The sequence below is a fragment of the Neoarius graeffei genome, chromosome 10 (assembly GCF_027579695.1).
Source record: "Neoarius graeffei isolate fNeoGra1 chromosome 10, fNeoGra1.pri, whole genome shotgun sequence".
NCBI lineage: Eukaryota > Metazoa > Chordata > Actinopteri > Siluriformes > Ariidae > Neoarius > Neoarius graeffei.
In genome coordinates this window covers 69,082,059-69,104,397 of record NC_083578.1, presented here as the reverse complement: position 1 = coordinate 69,104,397, position 22,339 = coordinate 69,082,059, and the positions used below count along the sequence as shown (strand labels likewise).

Genomic DNA, 22,339 nt, shown 5'->3' with positions numbered 1-22,339 from the left:
CCACAGATTCTCAATTGGATTGAGGTCTGGGCTTTGACTAGGCCATTCCAAGATATTTAAATGTTTCCCTTTAAACCATTCCAGTATAGCTTTAGCAGTATGTTTAGGGTCATTGTCCTGCTGGAACGTGAACCTTCATCCCTGTCTCAAACCTCTGGCCAACTGAAACAGGTTTTCCTCCAGAATTGCCCTGTATTTAATGCCATCCATCTATCTTTCAGTCCTGACCAGCTTTCCTGTCCCTGCAGATGAAAAAGATCCCCACAGCATGATGATGCCACCACCATGCTTCACTGTAGGAATGGTGTTCTCAGGATGTTGGGTTTGTGACACACATGGCGTTTCCCATGATGGCCGAAATTATCAATTTTAGTCTCATCTGACCAGAGAATCTTTTGGGGAGTCTGCCACATGCTGTTGGGCAAACACCAAACATGTTTTCTTAAGTAATGGCTTTTTTTTTTCTGGTCACTCTTCCATAGAGCCCCACTCTGTGGCGTGTACGGCTTAAAGTGGCCTTATGGGCAGATGCTCCCATCTCCGCTGTGGATCTTTGCAGCTCCTTCAGTGTTATCTTTGGTGTCTTTGTTGCATCTCTGATTAATGCCCTCCTTGCCTGGTCTGTGAGTTTTGGTGGGTGGCCTTCTCTTGTCAGGTTTGTAGTGGTGCCATATTCTTTCCATTTTGCTATAATGGATTTAATGGTGCTCCCTGGGATATTCAATGTTTGGGATATTTTTTATAACCCAACCCTGATCTATACTTCTCCACAACTTTGTCTCTGACCTGTTTGGAGGCTCCTTGGTTTTCATGTTGCTTGCTTAGTAGTGTTGCAGAGTCAGGGTCCTTCCAGAACAGGTTGATTTATACAGACATCATGTGACACTTTGCACACAGGTGGATCTTAACTATGTGACTTATGAAGTGAATTGGTTTGACCAGGTCTTATGGCCCTTTTCCACTACCCTTTTTCAGCTCACTTCAGCCCGACACGGCTCGCGTTTCGACTACCTCAGAACAGCACGACTCAGCTCGCTTCAGCCCTGCTCAGCCCCCAAAACTCGCACGGTTTTGGAGTGGGGCTGAAGCGATCCAAACCAAGCCGAGTGAGGCTAGGGGCGTGAGGAGACACTCCTCTGTGCACTGATTGGTGAGGAGGAGTGTCCTCACACGCCCCGCGAGCACGCTGGGATCTGTAAACACCGTAAACCTGGAAGAAGAAGAATTACGAGAATTTCTGAAGCCTTATGCGCCTCGCCTCATCTATACGCTCTTGCCAGTATCTGTTGGCGTTGTCGGTGACAACAAGCCACAGCACCAAGACCAGCAACACTAACGACTCCATGTCCTCCATGTTTATTGTTTACTATCCGGGTCGTGAGACTACCACTTAAAAGATCACTGAGGTCACTGTTTGCGCTGCTTAACGACATCACGAGACGTCCACCCACTTTCGCTAACTCCACCCAATGTGTCCACCCACTTTCGCTAACTCCACCCAATGTGTCCACCCACTTCCAGCCAGCACGGTTCAGCGCGGTTGTAGTCGAAATGCAACTCCAACAGCCCCACTCAGCTCGACTCAGCACGGCACGGCTCAGCCCAACTCAGCCGCGTTGGTAGTGGAAAAGCGGCATTATTTAGGGGTTTCATACGAAAGGGGGTGAATACCTATGCACACTCCAGATTTGTTTTTTCATCTTAATTGTTTGTGTGACAAACAATTTGCACCTTTTTTGCGGTAGGCATGTTTAAATCAAATGGTGCTAACCCGCAAAAAAAAAAATCAATTTTCATTCCAGCTTGTAATGTGATAAAACAGGACAAACACCAAGAGGGATAAATACTTTAGCAAGACATTGTACCAACCATCCTGTATTTTCTTCCCTGATTTTTAACTCTCTTCCCCAGTTTTTTTTCCATGCCCTTCATCCCTGCTCTGTGTTTTAATCTTTCTCTAGCTCCTCTTACTATTCCTCCTGATATAAAGCTCCACAGCCCCAAAGCCCCAGCCACTGTAACAGGATACTGCAGTAAGTCTGTCCCCCCTGACACAGGGCTCCTATTGGCTCAGTGCTACCCTTCCTGCCCGCCTACCTTTCACAGCCCGCTGCACTGATTGGCTAACAGCTCTGCATTAGTAGTAGTAGTTGCTGTGTTTGGGGTTTTTGGGGTTTTGGATGCTTGTTGTTTTGCAGAGGTATCAAGCTCCAGTCCCATCTGTATTCTTACAGAGATTGTAGAATAGCACATCTGGTTCAACGCATGGAGGTTTCAGTAATTAGCCGATTAATTGAATTGGATTTGGATGTACTGGTGATTCTCCAGGACTGGAGTGTGAAACCCCTGCTGAAATCGGACTAACCTGTCAGCCATGGGCTTGGGCAAACTCTCTGACTGACCACAAATCTTCAGGAGCAGTTTAAAGTGTGCTTGTGATTTGAAGACAGTTGGAGCAAACACTTAAATTCAGGAAAAAAATATTAATTCTGGGGGGGGGGGAAACAAATCACAGTTTTGTAGTTTGCCAAGATCAGAGCCTTGCCAGCATATAACACTGATCTAACACATTTACGTCATAACTCATTGTATAATTTTTCACTTCATTATCATGTTTTTTTTTTTTTTTTTTAATCCAAGCTGACTTAAAAGGCTGCTCTCCATTTGTGTTTGAGCAGAAGTTACACTGACGCGTCTACTGCATGGTGTGCGTCTCTGCAATGCTTATCTCAGTTCGTGTTCCAAATATGCACCTAAAGCTGACCATTCAATAATAAACTAAATATACTGACTTTCTCCCCCCCCCCCCAAAAAAAAAAAAAGAAAAAAAATTGGAAATAAAAACAAACAGGCAACATGACTTCGACACTACTGATTCAGAATTCTCCTTTGTCCACAAGAGGGCGCTCAGATTAATCAGTCGCCCAAAAACTGATGCATTGCAAAAGGCACATGAACAACTACCTTCCAAACAGCAAAGTAAAACGAGTTGATAAAGCAGCTTTACAAATCCTCGCCATTGACTGCTTCTCAGATGCAATTCTTTGCATATAAATAGCCAGATTTGATTTTTTTTTTCCCCCCAACTTGTATAACATTATACAGGTGATATACATCTTCATAAAGGTCATCGAACCTTTTCCACCATCTCTGCTTACTTTTTTCTTTTTTCCCCTCAAACTGATCATGAAGCTGTAAAGTACTGATTCATCCAGTTTCCTTCCACAGATGCGCACACGTCACACACCAAATAGTTATGACTTTTATAACCTAATGATATTTGTATCCATCTTCCTGAAACCCGCACCGACTCCACCCAAATCGGTCTACGTGCATTGAATTAATCATTGAGTGTTTAATTAATCAGGACCAAAGACACTGCATGCTGAGAAAGAAGTCAACAAGACCTGTGTGGGGTTTGGGTGTGGTGTTTTTTTTTTTTCCTTTCCTTTCCTTTTCCCTGTCCCCTGAGCATATAGATCTGACACTGTGTAATAGGCCATTTGCAGGAATTGGTCACGTGTCAATTTTCCTCATAGCAACAAGACCGTGGTGGGCAAGCTAACTTGACATTCGTTGACAACCACAAGAGTTTGACTGGCAATGCGAAGCAATCCATTTCTCTAATAGCAGTTTTTACCTTTTCTGCTGTCTTTTTTTTTTTTTTTTTTTTTTGACCCGAATTTTCATGTGTACTTGGAAAAAGTTTGTGGTTTTAACTTCTGTCGTAAGTTAAAGCGAATCATTGGCCGTAAAAGAGTTTTTTGGACTCAAGTTGGTCGCCGCCGAAAGTGCAGGATCTCATTGTCAAAAAACCTGGACAGGGTGCAAACTCGTCTCGTCTCGTCTTCTTCCGCTTATCCAGGACCGGGTCGCGGAGGCAGCAGTCTAAGCATGGAAGCCCAAACTTCCCTTTCCCCAGACACCTCGGCCAGCTCCTCGGGAAGAACACCGAGGCGTTCCCAGGCCAGCCGAGAGACATAGTCCCTCCAGCGTGTCCTGGGTCTTCCCCGGGGCCTCCTCCCGGTGGGACATGCCTGGAACACCTCCCCAGGGAGGTGTCCAGGAGGCATCCGAAAAAGATGCCCGAGCCACCTCAGCTGGTTCCTCTCGATGTGGAGGAGCAGCAGCTCTACTCCGAGCTCCTCCCGAGTGACTGTGCTTCTCACCCTATCTCTAAGGGAGCGCCCAGCCACCCTGCGAAGGAAACTCATTTCAGCCGCTTGTATCCGCGATCTTGTTCTTTCTGTCATTACCCAAAGCTCATGACCATAGGTGAGAGTCGGAACGTAGATCGACCGGTAAATTGAGAGCTTCGCCTTTTGGCTCAGCTCCTTCTTCACCACGACGGACCGGTAAAGCGACCGCATCACTGCGGAGGCTGCACCGATCCGCCTGTCGATCTCACGCTCCATCCTTCCCTCACTCGTGAACAAGATCCCGAGATACTTAAACTCCTCCACTTGAGGCAGGACTTCTCCACCAACCTGGAGAGGGCAAGCCACCCTTTTCCGGTCGAGAACCATGGCCTCGGACTTGGAGGTGCTGATTCTCATCCCAGCCGCTTCGCACTCGACTGCAAACCGCCCCAGTGCATGCTGAAGGTCCTGGTTTGAAGAAGCCAACAGGACAACATCATCCGCAAAAAGCAGAGATGAAATCCTGTGGTTCCCAAACAGGATTCCTTCCGGCCCCTGGCTGCGCCTAGAAATTCTGTCCATAAAAATTATGAACAGAACCGGTGACAAAGGGCAGCCCTGCCGGAGTCCAACATGCACTGGGAACAGGTCTGACTTACTGCTGGCAATGCGAACCAGACTCCTGCTCCGTTCGTACAGGGACCGGACAGCCCTTAGCAAAGAGCCCCGAACCCCATACTCCCGAAGCACCCCCCACAGAATACCACGGGGGACACGGTCGAATGCCTTCTCCAGATCCACAAAGCACATGTGGACTGGTTGGGCAAACTCCCATGAACCCTCGAGCAGCCTATGAAGGGTATAGAGCTGGTCCAGTGTTCCGCGACCAGGACGAAAACCGCATTGTTCCTCCTGAATCCGAGGTTCGACTATCGGTCGAATTCTCCTCTCCAGTACCCTGGAGTAAACTTTCCCTGGGAGGCTGAGAAGTGTGATTTCCCCTATAATTGGAGCACACTCTCCGGTCCCCTTTCTTAAAAAGAGGGACCACCACCCCAGTCTGCCACTCCAGAGGCACTGTCCCCGACCGCCACGCGATGTTGCAGAGGCGTGTCAACCAAGACAGCCCCACAACATCCAGAGACTTGAGATACTCAGGGCGGATCTCATCCACCCCCGGTGCCTTGCCACCGAGGAGCTTGCAAACCACCTCAGTGACTTCGGCTTGGGTCATGGACGAGTCCACCTCTGAGTCATCAGCCTCAGTCTCCTCAGTGGAAGACATGACGGTGGGATTGAGGAGATCCTCAAAGTATTCCTTCCACCGCCCGACAATGTCCCCAGTCGAGGTCAACAGCTCCCCACCCGCACTGTAAACAGTGTTGGCAGAGTACTGCTTCCCCCTCCTTAGGCGCCGGACGGTTTGCCAGAATTTCTTCGAGGCCGACCGATAGTCCTTCTCCATGGCCTCCCCGAACTCCTCCCAGTTCCGAGTTTTTGCCTCTGCAACTGCCCGAGCTGCAGCACGCCTGGCCTGCCGATACCCGTCGGCTGCCTCAGGAGTCCCGGAGGTCAACATGGCCCGATAGGACTCCTTCTTCAGCTTGACGGCATCCCTTACTTCCGGTGTCCACCACCGGGTTCGGGGATTGCCGCCACGACAGGCACCGGAGACCTTGCGGCCACAGCTCCGAACAGCTGCGTCCACAATGGAGGTAGAGAACATGGTTCACTCAGACTCAATGTCCCCCGCCTCCCTCGGAAGCTGGGAAAAGCTCTCCCGGAGGTGGGAGTTAAAGACCCCCTCAACAGAGTGCTCGGCCAGACGTTCCCAGCAGACCCTCACCATACGTTTGGGCCTGCCAGGTCTGTCCAGCTTCCTCCTCCGCCAGCGGATCCAACTCACCACCAGGTGGTGATCAGTTGACAACTCAGCCCCTCTCTTCACCCGAGTGTCCAAGACATAGGGTCGGAGATCAGATGACACGACTACAAAGTCGATCATCGACCTTGGGTGCAAACTACAGTAAGCAAATGATGAAGGTAGAAAAGAATTTATAAGTTATAAACATACCTGAGAAATCGGCCATTTCGCACGTGAATTTCTTTCGGCGGCGACCAGCTTGAGTCCAAAAAACTCTCTTGTGGCCAGTGATTCGCTTTAACTTGCGACAGAAGTTAAAACCACAAACTTTTTCCAAGTACACACGAAAATTCGGGTCAAAAAAGACAGCAGAAAAGGTAAAAACTGCGGTTATAGAAAAGGATTGCTTCGCATCGCCAGTCAAACTCTTGTGGTTGTCAAGGAATGTCAAGTTAGCTTGGCCACCACGGGCTTGTTGCTATGGGGAAAATTGACACGTGACCAATTCCTGCAAATGGCCTATTGTGAGTTTATCTTGTGTGAGTGATGGTATTGATATTAGTTGATTTCTCTGTCAGTGTTGGCATGTGGCAGGCCGCAGGCTACAGCTGTGTATAAGGTGTCGGAGTATGCGCGGCGCTTCGGCGTGCCGGTCATCGCAGATGGTGGCATTCAGAACGTCGGCCACATCGCCAAGGCCCTGGCGCTTGGGGCATCCACAGGTGAGGAACTCTTGTAGTCAGCTGTGAAGAATAAACAAGTCCAGGGCAGAAAACACTTGATTAGTGAGGACATGTTTGGTGTCTGAAGTTTGCTTCTTTCTGAAATTTTGCAAGTTAAGCTTATATACACCAGACAGTAGACCTGGTGTGCTTTGACACACAGATGTCAATAAAAATATGGGGGGGAATCACATCAGAGACTAAAAAAAGCTATAGGAACCATCTTCAAGCTGAAATATTTCTCTCTCTGCGCCCACATTCAGGAGGTGTGTCTTAAACTATATATAAATACACACAACTTAATGCTGTTTAGCGATGTAAGTCAAGTCAACTTTATCGTCAAATATGCTATACATGCTCGACATACAGCACAGATGAAATATCAGTCCTCTCTGACCCACGGTGCAAACTGGCAATGCAATAAATAAAAATAGAATAATTGAAAAAAATAAACAGTATAAACACTCTAGATAGGAACTAGACATAGACTAAACACTCAAACAATATAAACAGAATACAGTATAAACACTAGATAAGAACGACAGACTAAACACTCAGACAATATAAACAGTATAAACACACTAGATATTAACTAGACTAAACACTCACACACAAATTGGTACAATAACCAAACAGTCAAGGGCACTTGAGGTATAGCAGGTAAACATGAAATAAGCAGAACAAACAAACTAGCAGCTGTTAAGGTGAGGTAGTGCGGAATAGTGCAAATGGGCGCGGTAAAGTGAGATGTGCGGTCTCTGAGTTCAGTGTGTTAATGAACGATGAGATGCATGTATATATGTGTGTTGGGGGGAACTGTGAGGATGACATGTCAGCTGCTGAAGGGGTGTGTGCGAGCAGAATCTGTGGCAAGGGGCAGGAGGGGCAGAACAGGGAGGGAGTTGAGCCTCCTGACCGCCTGGGGAAAGAAACTGTTCTTGAGCCTGCTGGTTTTGGCCCGGAGACTCTTATCATTAAGTCTTATCAGACTGTTAATGTACACATGGTATCACTGAACTGAAAGATTAAGTGCATAATGCCAAGGCAATATTATGGAAGCAAATTAAGATACTGAATATGCCAGACACGCTATGGCCAAAAGTATGTGGACACCTGACCCTCACACCTGTGTGCTTTTTGAAAGTCCCATTCCAGCTCGACTTCTCTGTTTGCTGTTCTAATAATAAGCTCTACTTCTCTGAGAAGGCTTTCCACTAGATTTTTGTGTGGGTTTGTTTTTTTTCCACAAGGGCATTGAGGTTGGGCAGTAATGCCCTTGTGGGTGGCACAGTGGTGTAGTGGTTAGCACTGTTGCCTCATCAGCCGGCGAGGGCCTTTCTGTGTGGAGTTTGCATGTTCTCCCCATGTCTGTGTGGGTTTCCTCCGGGTGCTCCGGTTTCCCCCACAGTCCAAAGACATGCAGTTAGGTTAACATGGGGCGGCTGTGGGCTGAAGTGCCCTTGAGCAAGACACCTAACCGCTGACTGCTCCCCGGGCGCTGTAGTGTGGCTGCCCACTGCTCTGGGTGTGCGTGCATGTGTTCACTGCTTCAGATGGGTTAAATGCAGAGGGCGAATCTCACTGTGCTTGAAGTGTGCATGTGACAAAGGTTTCTTCTTCTTCTGATGTTGGCTTAGAGAACCTGGGGTGCAGTCAGACTTTCCAGTTCATCCAGAAGGGTTCAGTAGGGTTGTTGGTTCCAGTGAAGGGAAATTATGCTATAGTATAGACATTCTGTACCATTGTGCGTGTCCAGCATTTTGGCTGTGATGGTCAGGTGTTCACAAACTTTTGGCCATATAGTGTAGATCACTTAGGATAAAGTGCCTGTGACTATCTTAAAGCCCTTGTGATCAACCATGAACCCCTCCTGCTTAGCTGTACACTTGCGTTATGGGTTGTTTTACAATCAGGGTACGCAAGCTAAAAATCCCATTTAACACTTCAATATCAAAAGGCTTGATTAAATAAACTTGGTTGTTTATTGTAGCCCTGCGATGGCTCTATTTACCATGCAAAAAAAATTTGGTGATAATGTTATTTTTGGTGAATGTATGGCAATATATGTCCTATTTAGCAAAATTACTTGTGTCATTTAGAAAAAGTGCTTTTTTTGACCACAGGTAGCTCCAAAAGGGATGCACTTAAATCATTCTTTATACCATAAAACACATATTTGGTTCCATATCATTGGAAACAGGCGGCACGGTAGTGTAGTGGTTAGCGCTGTCGCCTCACAGCAAGAAGGTCTGGGTTCGAGCCCCGTGGCCGGCGAGGGCCTTTCTGTGCGGAGTTTGCATGTTCTCCCCGTGTCCGCGTGGGTTTCCTCCGGGTGCTCCGGTTTCCCCCACAGTCCAAAGACATGCAGGTTAGGTTAACTGGTGACTCTAAATTGACCGTAGGTGTGAATGTGAGTGTGAATGGTTGTCTGTGTCTATGTGTCAGCCCTGTGATGACCTGGCGACTTGTCCAGGGTGTACCCCGCCTTTCGCCCGTAGTCAGCTCAGATAGGCTCCAGCTTGCCTGCGACCCTGTAGAACAGGATAAAGCGGCTACAGATGATGAGATGAGATGAGATCATTGGAAACATAGTTAAGTTTTAATGTTGAATGCCAGTAAGTTTTCAGACTATTTTGATCAAATTAGTATGTAATTGTGTCAAAAAAATGTCCTCTCTGAGACAGCTAATTTTTCAATATAAACTAACACATCTAAAATGATTATTTTCATCCTAAAATGTGGTCAAGATATTGGGACATAAATATTAGAGACAACTAACACAAAGCTTACAGCCTTATATTTAAAAGCACTATGGAAGTAGTGGATTCTGAATTCTCTCCGAGAATCACTTCATCTGTTTCTCCCAGCCCTGCTTAAAGCGACACTTAATTTACTTAGAAAAAAAACCCTAAATAGTTCATGAACATGCGATAACATTCACCTAATGTTATGGACTACTAACAATTTCTTAACTGTTGGAATTTTATTTCTATCAGCTGTTTTTTGACAAGGAGTCTTTGATAACATTTTTGCTACTTTTCTTTATCTTATAGCAGATTACACAAAACTACCGTACACATGTCAAAAAATTACCTGAAATCTGTTCTTTAACTCGTCCTTCACTTAAAAACTGGTACAAGAACCAGTTTGAATCAATTTGAATTTTGGGCCCCTGAGACACAAACTTTGTACCCTGATTGTAAATCAGCCCTTATATTGTTACTTGGATCATTTGTCATACTATGAATAAAATCTTGAAAACAAGTGATGGTTTTACTCTCGCTCACTTTTCTGAATGTTGTACCTTTTTAAGGATTTTTCATTCTTGTTTGCGTTTTTCTCTCAGTGATGATGGGCTCATTGCTGGCAGCAACCAGTGAAGCTCCAGGCGAGTATTTCTTCTCAGATGGCATCAGATTGAAGAAGTACAGAGGAATGGGTTCACTCGATGCCATGGACAAGAACCTGGGCTCCCAGACCAGATACTTCAGGTAACACACTCCTTCAGTCATTTATATGTGCATGAAAACACTGTCTGACATGTACTCGATCATTTCACGCATGATGATGAGGATCAGTTTGCTTCTCAGACCTCTGTACCAAATTTGGTGCGCATGTGAACTCAAGCCAATGTCAAATCATGGAATAAATTACCAAGTTGCACAGAACTTCAAGCCAAAGTAGTTCAAATGTCTAGTAGTGACGTCACTTGATCATGTGACTGGCTGAATTTATTTATTTTTAAATATTTAAACTTCAGCTCCTCTCTTTACTCACCCAGTGGCATGTCGTTTTGCATGTGATCCAGTTATAACGCCTGTGTACAAGTGTTATTTCTGTTAATTCTCACTGTGTGTCCGTCTCTTTCAGCGAGTGTGATAAGATTAAAGTAGCTCAGGGCGTGTCAGGCGCTGTACAGGACAAAGGCTCCGTCCATAAGTTTGTCCCATACCTCCATGCTGGAATCCAGCACTCCTGCCAGGACATAGGAGCTAAGAGCCTTACGCAACTTAGGTACACGCAGCCGCCGACCCAGTGGATAAATATAAAACAGTCTTGCACACAAAAGTAGAGAGTCACAGGAAGTGTGTACATGCAGATCTACAAGTCTGGGCATTCAGTGTTTACTGTCTTCCTTCACCTGTTTTGTTCACAGGGCGATGATGTATTCTGGTGATCTGAAATTTGAGAGGAGAACTGTGTCTGCTCAGGTGGAGGGAGGAGTCCATAGTCTACACAGGTATACACACAGCACTCGATCTCAAAGTACACAGACCACAACATGTTCTTTGAAAGTATAATAAGAGTTGTGTAATGCATTGCAATGTGAAACTGAATGAGGTTTGTATGATAGATTTTTATCCCCCCTCCTGCCCCACTGATGATTTTATTATTGAAAAAAATCATACTAATCAACTTGATCATCTAGAGTTGTCTGCTTGCTGGCAGGGGTGATCATGAAAACTCTGCTGGATGTGCAGTAAACAGAAAAAAGTACATTTTCAGTAATCCTTTTACAGATTGGTTGTCTGACGCGTTTTCTGTTTAAAGCAGGGGTGGGCAATTATTTTTTCCGTGGGGCCACATGAGAAACAGAAAATTTTGTGGAGGGCCAGACCAAAAGGCTGAACTAAATTCTGCGTAATATTAATTGTATTTCTTTATATAAAGCAATAAATAACATTGTTTTTACAAGCTGCTACGACTGGTAAGAGTATGGAAAAAACGAGGTTGCCTTACGAAAAATATGTAATTTATCCAATCAAATTTCCCAAAACAATGGTTAACAAAATGTGAACGTTTGTACCTTTTTTTTTCCAGTCACATTCACCCCAAAACACAATAAAGATATCACAATATTGTCTTTCTACTCCAAATATCAAGCAAGATACATCATATTATAATAATGATGCCCACATTTGTAGTCTAATCACCTCATTTGGTGTTTTTCAGTTTATTTGTTCAGTGAGAGAAATCTAGTCTCTGTTGGTCTTTAACGAGCGCATCAAAGTCAGGTTGAATGTCTGAGGTGGAGACGCGAAGCACAGCAGACAGATGATCATCAGTCGATTCGGTGTAGGGATCAGATCTACAGATCGGCTCGGGCTCTGGCGCCTGCTTGGTGACGTCACACTTTTGGCCCTTTTCCACTACCCTTTTTCAGCTCGCTTCAGCTCACTTCAGCCCGACACGGCTCGCGTTTCGACTACCAAAAACCAGCACGACTCAGCTCGCTTCAGCCCTGCTTAGCCCCTAAAACTCGCACCGTTTTGGAGTGGGGCTGAAGCGAGCCAAACTGAGCCGAGTGAGGCTGGGGGCGTGAGCAGACACTCCCCTGTGCACTGATTGGTGAGGAGGAGTGTCCTCACATGCCCACACACGCCCCGCGAGCGCGCTGGGATCTGTAAACACCGCAAACCCGGAAGAAGAAGAATTACGAATTACGAGAATTTCTGAAGCCTTATGCGCCTCGCCTCATCTATACGCTCTTGCCAGTATCTGTCCGCGTTGTCGGTGACAACAAGCCACAGCACCAAGACCAGCAACACTAACGACTCCATGTCCTCCATGTTTATTGTTTACTATCCGGGTCGTGAGACTACCGCTTAAAAGCTCACTGATGTCACTGTTTGCGCCGCTTAACAACATCACCTGACGTCCACCCACTTTCGCTAACTCCACCCAATGTGTCCACCCACTTCCAGCCAGCACGGTTCAGCGCGGTTGTAGTCGAAATGCAACTCCAACAGCCCCGCTCAGCTCGACTCAGCACGGCACGGCTCAGCCCGGCTCAGCCGCGTTTGTAGTGGAAAAGCGGCATATGTGATTGGCTGGACCGTTTGAAGGATGATGTACAAGTTTGTGGTTGGTCTGGACAAATTACGGAAGTAGTTATCGCGGGATTAGGTTTCGTGGGATTTCATGTCATGTTCATGTTGCGCGCATTGCGTTTTTGTTGAACACAACTTCAAAATAAAAGCACTGCACATTCAGTCCATGCATGAGGTAAAATTAGAAAATACGTTTATTTTGTAATTTCTAATTAACCTTACGCGGGCCGGTCAGAATGAACCAAAGGGCTGGATGCGGCCCACGGGCCGTAAAATGCCCAGGTCTGGTTTAAAGTGTATGTAATGCCTCTAAACCCCACTTTTTTTCGTGTACAAAGCAACAATCATGTTGATGGACCATGTGTTTTCGAACCATAGCTGATCCAAAAGGCTATAAATTAATGGCAAATCAATAAGATCTGCCTAGACTGATCCGGAGGACCCCGAAGGGGTGCGTGACGTCGTACGTGCCACAATCCAGGTATCAATTTCATTCCCATGCACAGCAGCGGTTTGACCAGTCTCGATATGGAATCACGTTTTGGAGAGAATTCTGATAGTGGTTGGGATTCTTATGTTGGATGAAGGGGCAGATGATTATCAAGGATATTCCGGAGTAAACGGTTACCTTTTCGAGCCACCAAGATGAGAAACTGCCACTTCAATAATTTCACGACAGACTTCCTCTGTAGCATGTGTGAGATGGAGAGATGGATAGATAGAGATGTGCAGAATGCAGTGGTTTCCTTTCATCATGTTTTCCTGAACAAACCTAAAAACGAATCGAGTCTTCCAATATTGCAATCTGAGCGCATTTAACATGTTTCAGTTAATAATTGATTGCGTGTACACATTTTTCTTCCTGTTAAAGTGCATCAGATATAACATGGGATGTCGCAAGCGTGTAAATGTTGCTCATGATCCTGCGTCTGGTGCTGTATGTGTGAGAGATAACAGGAATCGACAAACTGTCCAAATGTCAGATCAAGTGTCATTTATTAAATAAATGGGTTTCTTTCAATGCCAGTAATTCCCATGTGGTCGTTCTGGTGATGAACACTTGATTGAATCAGATTTATTATTAGTTGGCAACATGAAATCTACCCGCTTCATTTGCACAAACTTCACCCACTGTCGCTTTAGATTAGTGGGGTTTTTTTTTTCTTGGAAATTCGTGAACTGAATATCCTGTTGTATATGGATTTGAACATCCAAACACAATGCAGCACTTTCCCATCATTATTTTTGTAAGATTCCAACAACAATCTCCAATCTTGGTGAGTAAACAAGCACGGAGTCAGATGAATGGAAATGACCCAGATAACCGGGGTTCCGTGTGTGACGTCGTGCGAGATTAGCCCTGAGGCAAAGCTGCCCTTTTCCAGGATCCGGAAGCTGTGATTTATCGATAGCTTTGTGCTTGACACATAAATGTTATTTACCAGCTGGGAGGTCCGGATCGTGAAATACTGTGACCGAGGTCTTGAAAGTACTGAGCGAGGCCCTCTGGGCCGAGGTCAGTATTCAAGGTCGAGGTCACGGTATTTCACCATACGGACCGGCCTTAAGCTGGTAAATATATATTTTTTTTTCTTTACCAAATTCTAACAGAAAATGAGAGCGCCCGATAATGAAAGCCGAGCCGCCATTTTGAATCCTCATTCACGGCTGTAATGCAAATGGCTTCCTCCTTGGTATACAAGTGCACTTCCATGGCAGGAAAAAAAACTACATTTTGCCACGTATGTAGTCCCCTATTTATACAAATAGGAGTCATTCAGGATTCAGCCATGTTTTTGCTTAGTGTTAGCAACAGTTCAGGAGAAAACCTGTAAATGTTTTTTTTTATTTTTTCTTCCTCAGGGTAGTAAAACTCGCTTTCGCTGTGAACACTGTCGTTGTCGCTATCCATGCTGTGAAATTAATGCTATTCTCCTGAGAAATGCTCGCAAACATTTACAACCCCGATTCCAAAAAAGTTGGGACAAAGTACAAATTGTAAATAAAAACGGAATGCAATAATTTACAAATCTCAAAAACTGATATTGTATTCACAATAGAACATAGACAACATGTTGAAAGTGAGACATTTTGAAATTTCATGCCAAATATTGGCTCATTTGAAATTTCATGACAGCAACACATCTCAAAAAAGGTGGGACAGGGGCAATAAGAGGCTGGAAAAGTTAAAGGTACAAAAAAGGAACAGCTGGAGGACCAAATTGCAACTCATTAGGTCAATTGGCAATAGGTCATTAACATGACTGGGTATAAAAAGAGCATCTTGGAGTGGCAGCGGCTCTCAGAAGTAAAGATGGGAAGAGGATCACCAATCCCCCTAATTCTGCGCCGACAAATAGTGGAGCAATATCAGAAAGGAGTTCGACAGTGTAAAATTGCAAAGAGTTTGAACATATCATCATCTACAGTGCATAACATCATCAAAAGATTCAGAGAATCTGGAAGAATCTCTGTGCGTAAGGGTCAAGGCCGTAAAACCATACTGGGTGCCCGTGATCTTCGGGCCCTTAGACGGCACCGCATCACATACAGGCATGCTTCTGTATTGGAAATCACAAAATGGGCTCAGGAATATTTCCAGAGAACATTATCTGTGAACACAATTCACCGTGCCATCCGCCGTTGCCAGCTAAAACTCTACAGTTCAAAGAAGAAGCCGTATCTAAACATGATCCAGAAGCGCAGACATCTTCTCTGGGCCAAGGCTCATTTAAAATGGACTGTGGCAAAGTGGAAAACTGTTCTGTGGTCAGACGAATCAAAATTTGACATTCTTTATGGAAATCAGGGACGCCGTGTCATTCGGACTAAAGAGGAGAAGGAAGACCCAAGTTGTTATCAGCGCTCAGTTCAGAAGCCTGCATCTCTGATGGTATGGGGTTGCATTAGTGCGTGTGGCATGGGCAGCTTACACATCTGGAAAGACACCATCAATGCTGAAAGGTATACCCAGGTTCTAGAGCAACATATGCTCCCATCCAGACGACGTCTCTTTCAGGGAAGACCTTGCATTTTCCAACATGACAATGCCAAACCACATACTGCATCAATTACAGCATCATGGCTGCGTAGAAGAAGGGTCCGGGTACTGAACTGGCCAGCCTGCAGTCCAGATCTTTCACCCATAGAAAACATTTGGAGCATCATAAAACGGAAGATACGACAAAGACCTAAGACAGTTGAGCAACTAGAATCCTACATTAGACAAGAATGGGTTAACATTCCTATCCCTAAACTTGAGCAACTTGTCTCCTCAGTCCCCAGACGTTTACAGACTGTTGTAAAGAGAAAAGGGGATGTCTCACAGTGGTAAACATGGCCTTGTCCCAACTTTTTGGAGATGTGTTGTTGTCATGAAATTTAAAATCACCTAATTTTTCTCTTTAAATGATACATTTTCTCAGTTTAAACATTTTATATGTCATCTATGTTCTATTCTGAATAAAATATGGAATTTTGAAACTTCCACATCATTGCATTCTGTTTTTATTTACAATTTGTACTTTGTCCCAACTTTTTTGGAATCGGGGTTGTATAAAATTTTTGATAATTTATAAATATTATAAAAAAGATAAATGTTGACAAAAGTTGCTATGTTGTGAACAAGCGAGTCGCCAGAAGTCCGTAACTGGGGTCCGTACCATAGGATACGGACCCGCTTGCCAGCCAATCAGAGCGCAGGATTTGATGGAAACTGGACTGTGAAAAAAATAATTAGTATTATTTTACCCTTGCTTTATTAATTCATTTTGGTCATTACTCCATTTTAAAGCATTACAAAAAGGCATTACGTTCACTTTAATCACTTTGATCATGTTAGATTCGACACTTTGTACGCCTGTTTCGTTTTCTGTAATGGTTTCTTATTAATCTTTTTTTTTTTTTTTTTTTTTTTTTTTTAAGTATTTCGACTAAACATTTAACTGATAAATATATACATTTCTAATGTTGGGCAGCATGGTGGTGTAGTGGTTAGCGTTGTCGCCTCACAGCAAGAAGGTCCGGGTTCGAGCCCCGTGGCCGGCGAGGGCCTTTCTGTGTGGAGTTTGCATGTTCTCCCCGTGTCCGCGTGGGTTTCCTCCGGGTGCTCCGGTTTCTCCCACAGTCCAAAGACATGCAGGTTAGGTTAACTGGTGACTCTAAATTGACCGTAGGTGTGAATGTGAGTGTGAATGGTTGTCTGTGTGGGTTTCCTCCGGGTGCTCCGGTTTCCCCCACAGTCCAAAGACATGCAGGTTAGGTTAACTGGTGACTCTAAATTGACCGTAGGTGTGAATGTGAGTGTGAATGGTTGTCTGTGTCTATGTGTCAGCCCTGTGATGACCTGGCGACTTGTCCAGGGTGTACCCCGCCTTTCACCCGTAGTCAGCTGGGATAGGCTCCAGCTTGCCTGCGACCCTGTAGAACAGGATAAAGTGGCTACAGATAATGAGATGAGATTTCTAATGTTGACCAAGCTGACCATACAGTGATTTTTATTTTCCCCCCCCCCACATGAATGAACTGAAAACAGTTGATTTTAACCATGACAGTAAGCGAGGAAGCCCATTGGAGATTGGCGTAGGGGTGGGGGTTCCTGGTGGTGCCAGTTAATATTGGAGATTTCAAAACACCTACATGAATCATCATAGATTCATGTCAATTGGCTCCTTTCCTGTTCCATTGGGGAGAAGGACTGTGCTTTTGGTGTTTAGTAACAGTAGTTACTTGTAACTTCTTTTTTTTTTTTAAGTCATGTAAATTGTGGAGCTTGTACAAAAAATGCATAAAGAGAGGCAGTTGTGGGAATTGAACATAATCAGGATAAACTGGACATCATGGCAGTGTAGAGATGAACAAAATCAGGTGCAGGAGCTTCTGTTTACAAGCAAGAATTACAAAAGAGGAGGTGAAATTTAAATCAGTAAACGCAAAAAATAAATGTTTCTTTGCTGCATTATAACTTAAAAGTATGATGTACAGAACACGACCCCAGATGATCTAGGTTTAACACGGAATATTCCTAAAATATTTACTGAAGTATTACTAAACTGTACTGTAAAGGACATGCATTAATTCAGAGCTCTTTCTGTGCATCATTCAGTCTGTAACTTTCCGAAACATGCATTTGCAACTAAAGGTGGAATAATAGCCTGGCAAGCCAGACTAAATGTGAATATTTAGTCTGGCCTCGATCCGTAGACATTTCCGAAGGGTGTGGGAGGAACAAACCGCTGTCTTTCAAACTGTCTCTGTGCGTATAGGCCAACACTCTGACCAATCAGCGCAACTGTGACGTAGTCAGAGCGACAGAAAGCAGTGGGGGAGGCCTTGAAATTAAATAATTTTTCAAAATGTGTATTAATTAACAGGTTCTCGATATTAAGAAGTTTGGAGATAATGACCACAAGTTTGGAGTCTGTACCACATACTTAATATACACTCCCCAATCCCCCCCCCCCCAAGTGTTTTTCAAGGGTTTGCTTAAACTGTTTTTGAGAGTTTTTATTTAGTGGTGTTTGGTGAAATAATTTCCCTTAAATTTAAAATAACTGGAAAATAAGAAACAATCAAAAAGTAATGTTTCAAAGCTGTTTAATTCTTCGTACTGCACAAACTAGCCCCATCCTTTTGGCTACGAGCGGAGCCAGCTGGTAGATCAGACTTTTGCCATAGCCGGTCGGCAAAACAGCGAAAACGTCCTTCTTGAAAAGGAATGAGCGGACAGCCTCTTCCTGCTCATGTTTCAACGAAAACTCCAAGTCTAATTCTTCTAAAACTGATTCCAAAGCGGAGTCAAACGCACGCTGTTCACTAGCCCGTAGCCATCTTTCCTGCTGTGCTTTCTCCAGCGTCGCGCAGCTTTGTCGTCACTCCTGCAAAATCCCGCCCAAAGAATCCAAACAAAAACCTTGCGTTGTGATTGGCGGGCACGATTTGATGCCCGGGGTGTTTTGTTGATATGGTGCGAGGCTAGACCCACTCGCAGGCAAAAATATTTTTGGCCACTAGGCGGGTGGGTCTAGTTTACTAGGCTAGTGGAATAAGGGATTATAAATGTTAGACTTGGAAATTTCAGGATAAGTTTATTATTCAAGTTAATTATTAGGTCTATGATTGCTTCTCTGGAAATGCAGTATTAATTTCTTCATGCAAACTTTTTACGGACAGATTTTTGGTTTTTAATAGTAGCGTTTCATGACCTTTTGATGTTTTATCCGTCTCCTTGATTTTGTTTTAAATTGGCCAAAAATGAACCAAGTGTGCTCTACTGGTTGATCTGTGCTATTGCAGCTTTGGTCTAAAATGTCACCACCTCATTTGGGCTATTTTATGTGTTATTTACACCTTTTTTTTTTCCCCCCCTCCCCTGTCTTTCAGCTACGAGAAACGGCTCTTCTAAAGAAGACAACTAATGCCAAGAACGCACACAGTACATTAACATGCACACGTTCTATTGTACAAGCTCACACTACTAAAGGAGTGCCCAGATGACCACCTCATGTATACATATGCCAATAGAGCGATGCGTCTGCGCCCATGTCAAAACCCCACCCTTCCCTTTTCTTTGTCTTCCAGACCTTTGTTGAGCAAACCAACTGTGCATGCGTCTGTATGTGTTCAAATTTAAGGACATACATTTCTGTTCATGAAACCAAAAAAAAAAGGCATAATATTGCAGTGCACTTATGTTCAAAGGTATTCATGACTTTTCAAATACATTTTTCCAGTAAAACAGTCTTTCTTCTTCTTTCACTGCTACATATTCCACCTCTTCCAAATACACAAACGGTACACATCTGAAACTCGTAGTCTGAGAAAATTTATTGGAGTCGTTCTCCATGTTTGCAAAAGAGGAAGTAGTGCTGTGGTTGGGTTTTTTTTTTTTTTGCGCTGCAGTAAATGTTGAGACGGAACCCGACTGACTTCCACACATTTAAAACAAGCGATTTGACCGCAGATTTGTTGCTGAGTCATTTCATAACCTGAAAATCAATGTTAATACACTAGTATTAACATTTTAATGTCTGGGAAAGCAAGTTTGCATATTTACATGATTATCAGTATGTATAAACGGTGTCAGATTTCCACAGCAGTACGCTCTTCCTCATTTAGCCTGTGGGTCTCAAGGGAAGCAGGCTGCACCTCCAAAACCACCGGACTTTCCAGACACGGGCTCCATATGCGCACACACCCAGAGGAAGACGCAGACAAGGGCATACGCACACCTGGACAGGTTCTGTTCAAGACTCCAGGTGTCTCGTTTAAATGAAACAGAATATTTAACTGATTTCTCTTCACCACCACCACCACACACCCCTCTTCATGTTCACACTGACGGCTCGTTATAATGAAGTCCTTAGTAATGAGATGTAACTTGAACACAAGTTAACAATTGAACCATATGAGTCATTTGATTTTAATACATTTTTAAAAATTGCAGTCATTGGCAAATTACTGTGGTACGAGATGAATGGGATGTGCTGTTACAGGAAAATCCATGCAGTCGCTGATGTTTTACTCCTTATTTACATCATATCGCAACTTTTGTATATTTTTTTTCAAAAACGTGTAATTAATGTTCTCGAACATCATGTCTCAATAATTCTGCCTGTAATTCAAATCACAGGTTTATATTGTTGAACTGGTTCTAAAACCTTACCTTTTCTGTGATCACATCTTATTTGCGTGTGTATAATGGATGGTCAGCATAATCTAAGCTTATTCAGTGTTATTTCGTAAAGATGCTGTGCTACTTTATGGTTTTTAAGTTTTGTATTTGGAGCTATTTAATATTCATGAAAGGTGGCTCCAGTTTTAGTGCTTTGTAACAGTTTTCAATAACTGGAAAGGACCACAGTCTGCGTGTGTAAATTTGCAATCTTAGTCTTTAAAATAAGCCTATTTTTGTTTACCAACCTTTTGATTAAAAAAAAAAAATTACACCAAATTTCCATAACAAATGTATGTTTTTTTACAAAACCTTAACCCCTATAAACACATGCCCAAATCTTCATATGTCTGTCTCAAACCACATTCATAATGCCTGGGCCGCAGTGCTATCATGTATTGTATACTTCTGTACTGTGGCTCTGGCCTTATTACCTCCGCCAAGGAGGTTATGTTTTCAGTAGTGTTGGTTTGTCTGTTAGCAACATTACGGAAAAAGTTATGAACGGATTGCTCTGAAATTTGTTCCAGAGGTGTGACTGGACACAAGTAACAATCCATTAAATTTTGGTGGTGATCCGGATCACCGTCTGGATCCCGGAATTTTTTAAAGGATTCTTGGCGGAGGTCTGCGCCCTGAGTGCTTTTCTAGTTTTATTATTTTTATAACCTTTATTTAACCAGATTTGTCCCATTGAGATCGAATATCTCTTTTACAAGAGAGACCTCGCTTAGAATGGCACCATTTAAAAAAAAAAAGTTTGTCACATTTGACGCAGACATAAAAAATACAAATAAACAATTGAATTTAGGGTTGTTTTACAATCAGGGTGCGCAAGCTAAAAATCACATTTAACACTTATCTTCAATATCAAAAGGCTTGACTCAATAATGTTTATTGTAGCCCTGTGATAGCTCTATTTACGATGCAAAAAAAAAATTTGGTGATAACGTTATTTTTGGTGAATGTATGGTAATATGTCATATTTAGCAAAATTACTCGTGTCATTTAGGAAAAAGTGCTTTTTTGACCACAGGTAGCTCCAAAAGGGATGCACTTACATCATTCTTTATACCATAAAACAAATATTTGGTTCCATATCATTGGAAACATAGTTAAGTTTTAATGTTGAATGCCAGTAAGTTTTCAGACTATTTTGATCAAATTAGTATGTAATTGTGTCAAAAAAAAGTCCTCTCCAAGACACCTAATTTTTCAATATAAAATAACATATCTAAAATGATTATTTTCATCCTAAAATGTGGTCAAGATATTGGGACACAAATATTAGAGACAACTAACACAAAGCTTACAGCCTTATATTTAAAAGCACTATGGAAGTAGTGGATTCTGAATTGTCAAAAAAAAAAAGTCCTCTCCGAGAATCACTTCATTTGTTTCTCCCAGCCCTGCTTAAAGCTACACTTAATCTTCTTTATCTTATAGCAGATTACACAAAACTACCATACACGTCAAAAAAATTACCTGAAATCTGTTCTTTAACTTGTCCTTCACTTAAAAACTGGTACAAGAACCAGTTTGAATCAATTTGAATTTTGGACCCCTGTGACACAAACTTTGTACCCTGATTGTAAAACAACCCTTTACAAAATCAGGTCAAGATCAAAAGACATTTCTGTTCAAATAAAACATTTGCACTCGTGAAGCCTCGATACAATGGAATTCATCATGGACTTAAATACGGTCAGAGATACCAGATTTTGGAGTTTGAGCTCTGACTGCAAATTATTCCATGTAGTTGGAGCAGAAAACCTAAAAGCTTTCTTCCCCATTTCTGTTCTAACCCTAGGAACAGTAAAATGTAAAAAGTCCAGAGAACGAAGACTGTAGGCTCTATAATTCAGGATTAAAAGAGATGTTAAGATGGAATCATCTCAAGGATAGCCTTGTAGATAAAGACATACCAATGGCTGAGCCAAGTCAAGTAGTCTGTAAAACATATGGTAGGAAAACACAAATAGAAAAATGAATGTCTGTAAATGCAATTGGACTTAAAAGTTTTTCATGCTTATTTGAATGCTTTTAAGCCCAGGAATTTACCATACAAGTGCAGAGTTTCCCAAAAGCATTGCAGCACGAAGCTCATCGTT

The 22,339-nt window shown here is 43.3% G+C and overlaps 1 protein-coding gene across 3 annotated transcripts in view; it reads left to right on the top strand.

Annotated features, from left to right (window-relative positions):
• Positions 1-19,292, top strand: part of impdh2 (IMP (inosine 5'-monophosphate) dehydrogenase 2) — a 56,343-nt gene extending 37,051 nt beyond the window's left edge. The window contains exons 10-15 of one of the 3 annotated variants that reach the window (XM_060932175.1): positions 1,962-2,033; positions 6,582-6,725; positions 10,072-10,216; positions 10,596-10,739; positions 10,882-10,965; positions 18,938-19,292. In XM_060932175.1, coding sequence (XP_060788158.1) covers positions 1,962-2,033; positions 6,582-6,725; positions 10,072-10,216; positions 10,596-10,739; positions 10,882-10,965; positions 18,938-18,959 — 611 coding nt within the window. In that variant the 3' untranslated portion in view covers positions 18,960-19,292. The remainder of the gene's footprint in view (positions 1-1,961; positions 2,034-6,581; positions 6,726-10,071; positions 10,217-10,595; positions 10,740-10,881; positions 10,966-18,937) is intronic. The other 2 variants (XM_060932176.1, XM_060932177.1) reach the window with 2 other exon arrangements.
• Positions 19,293-22,339: the final 3,047 nt, after the last annotated feature.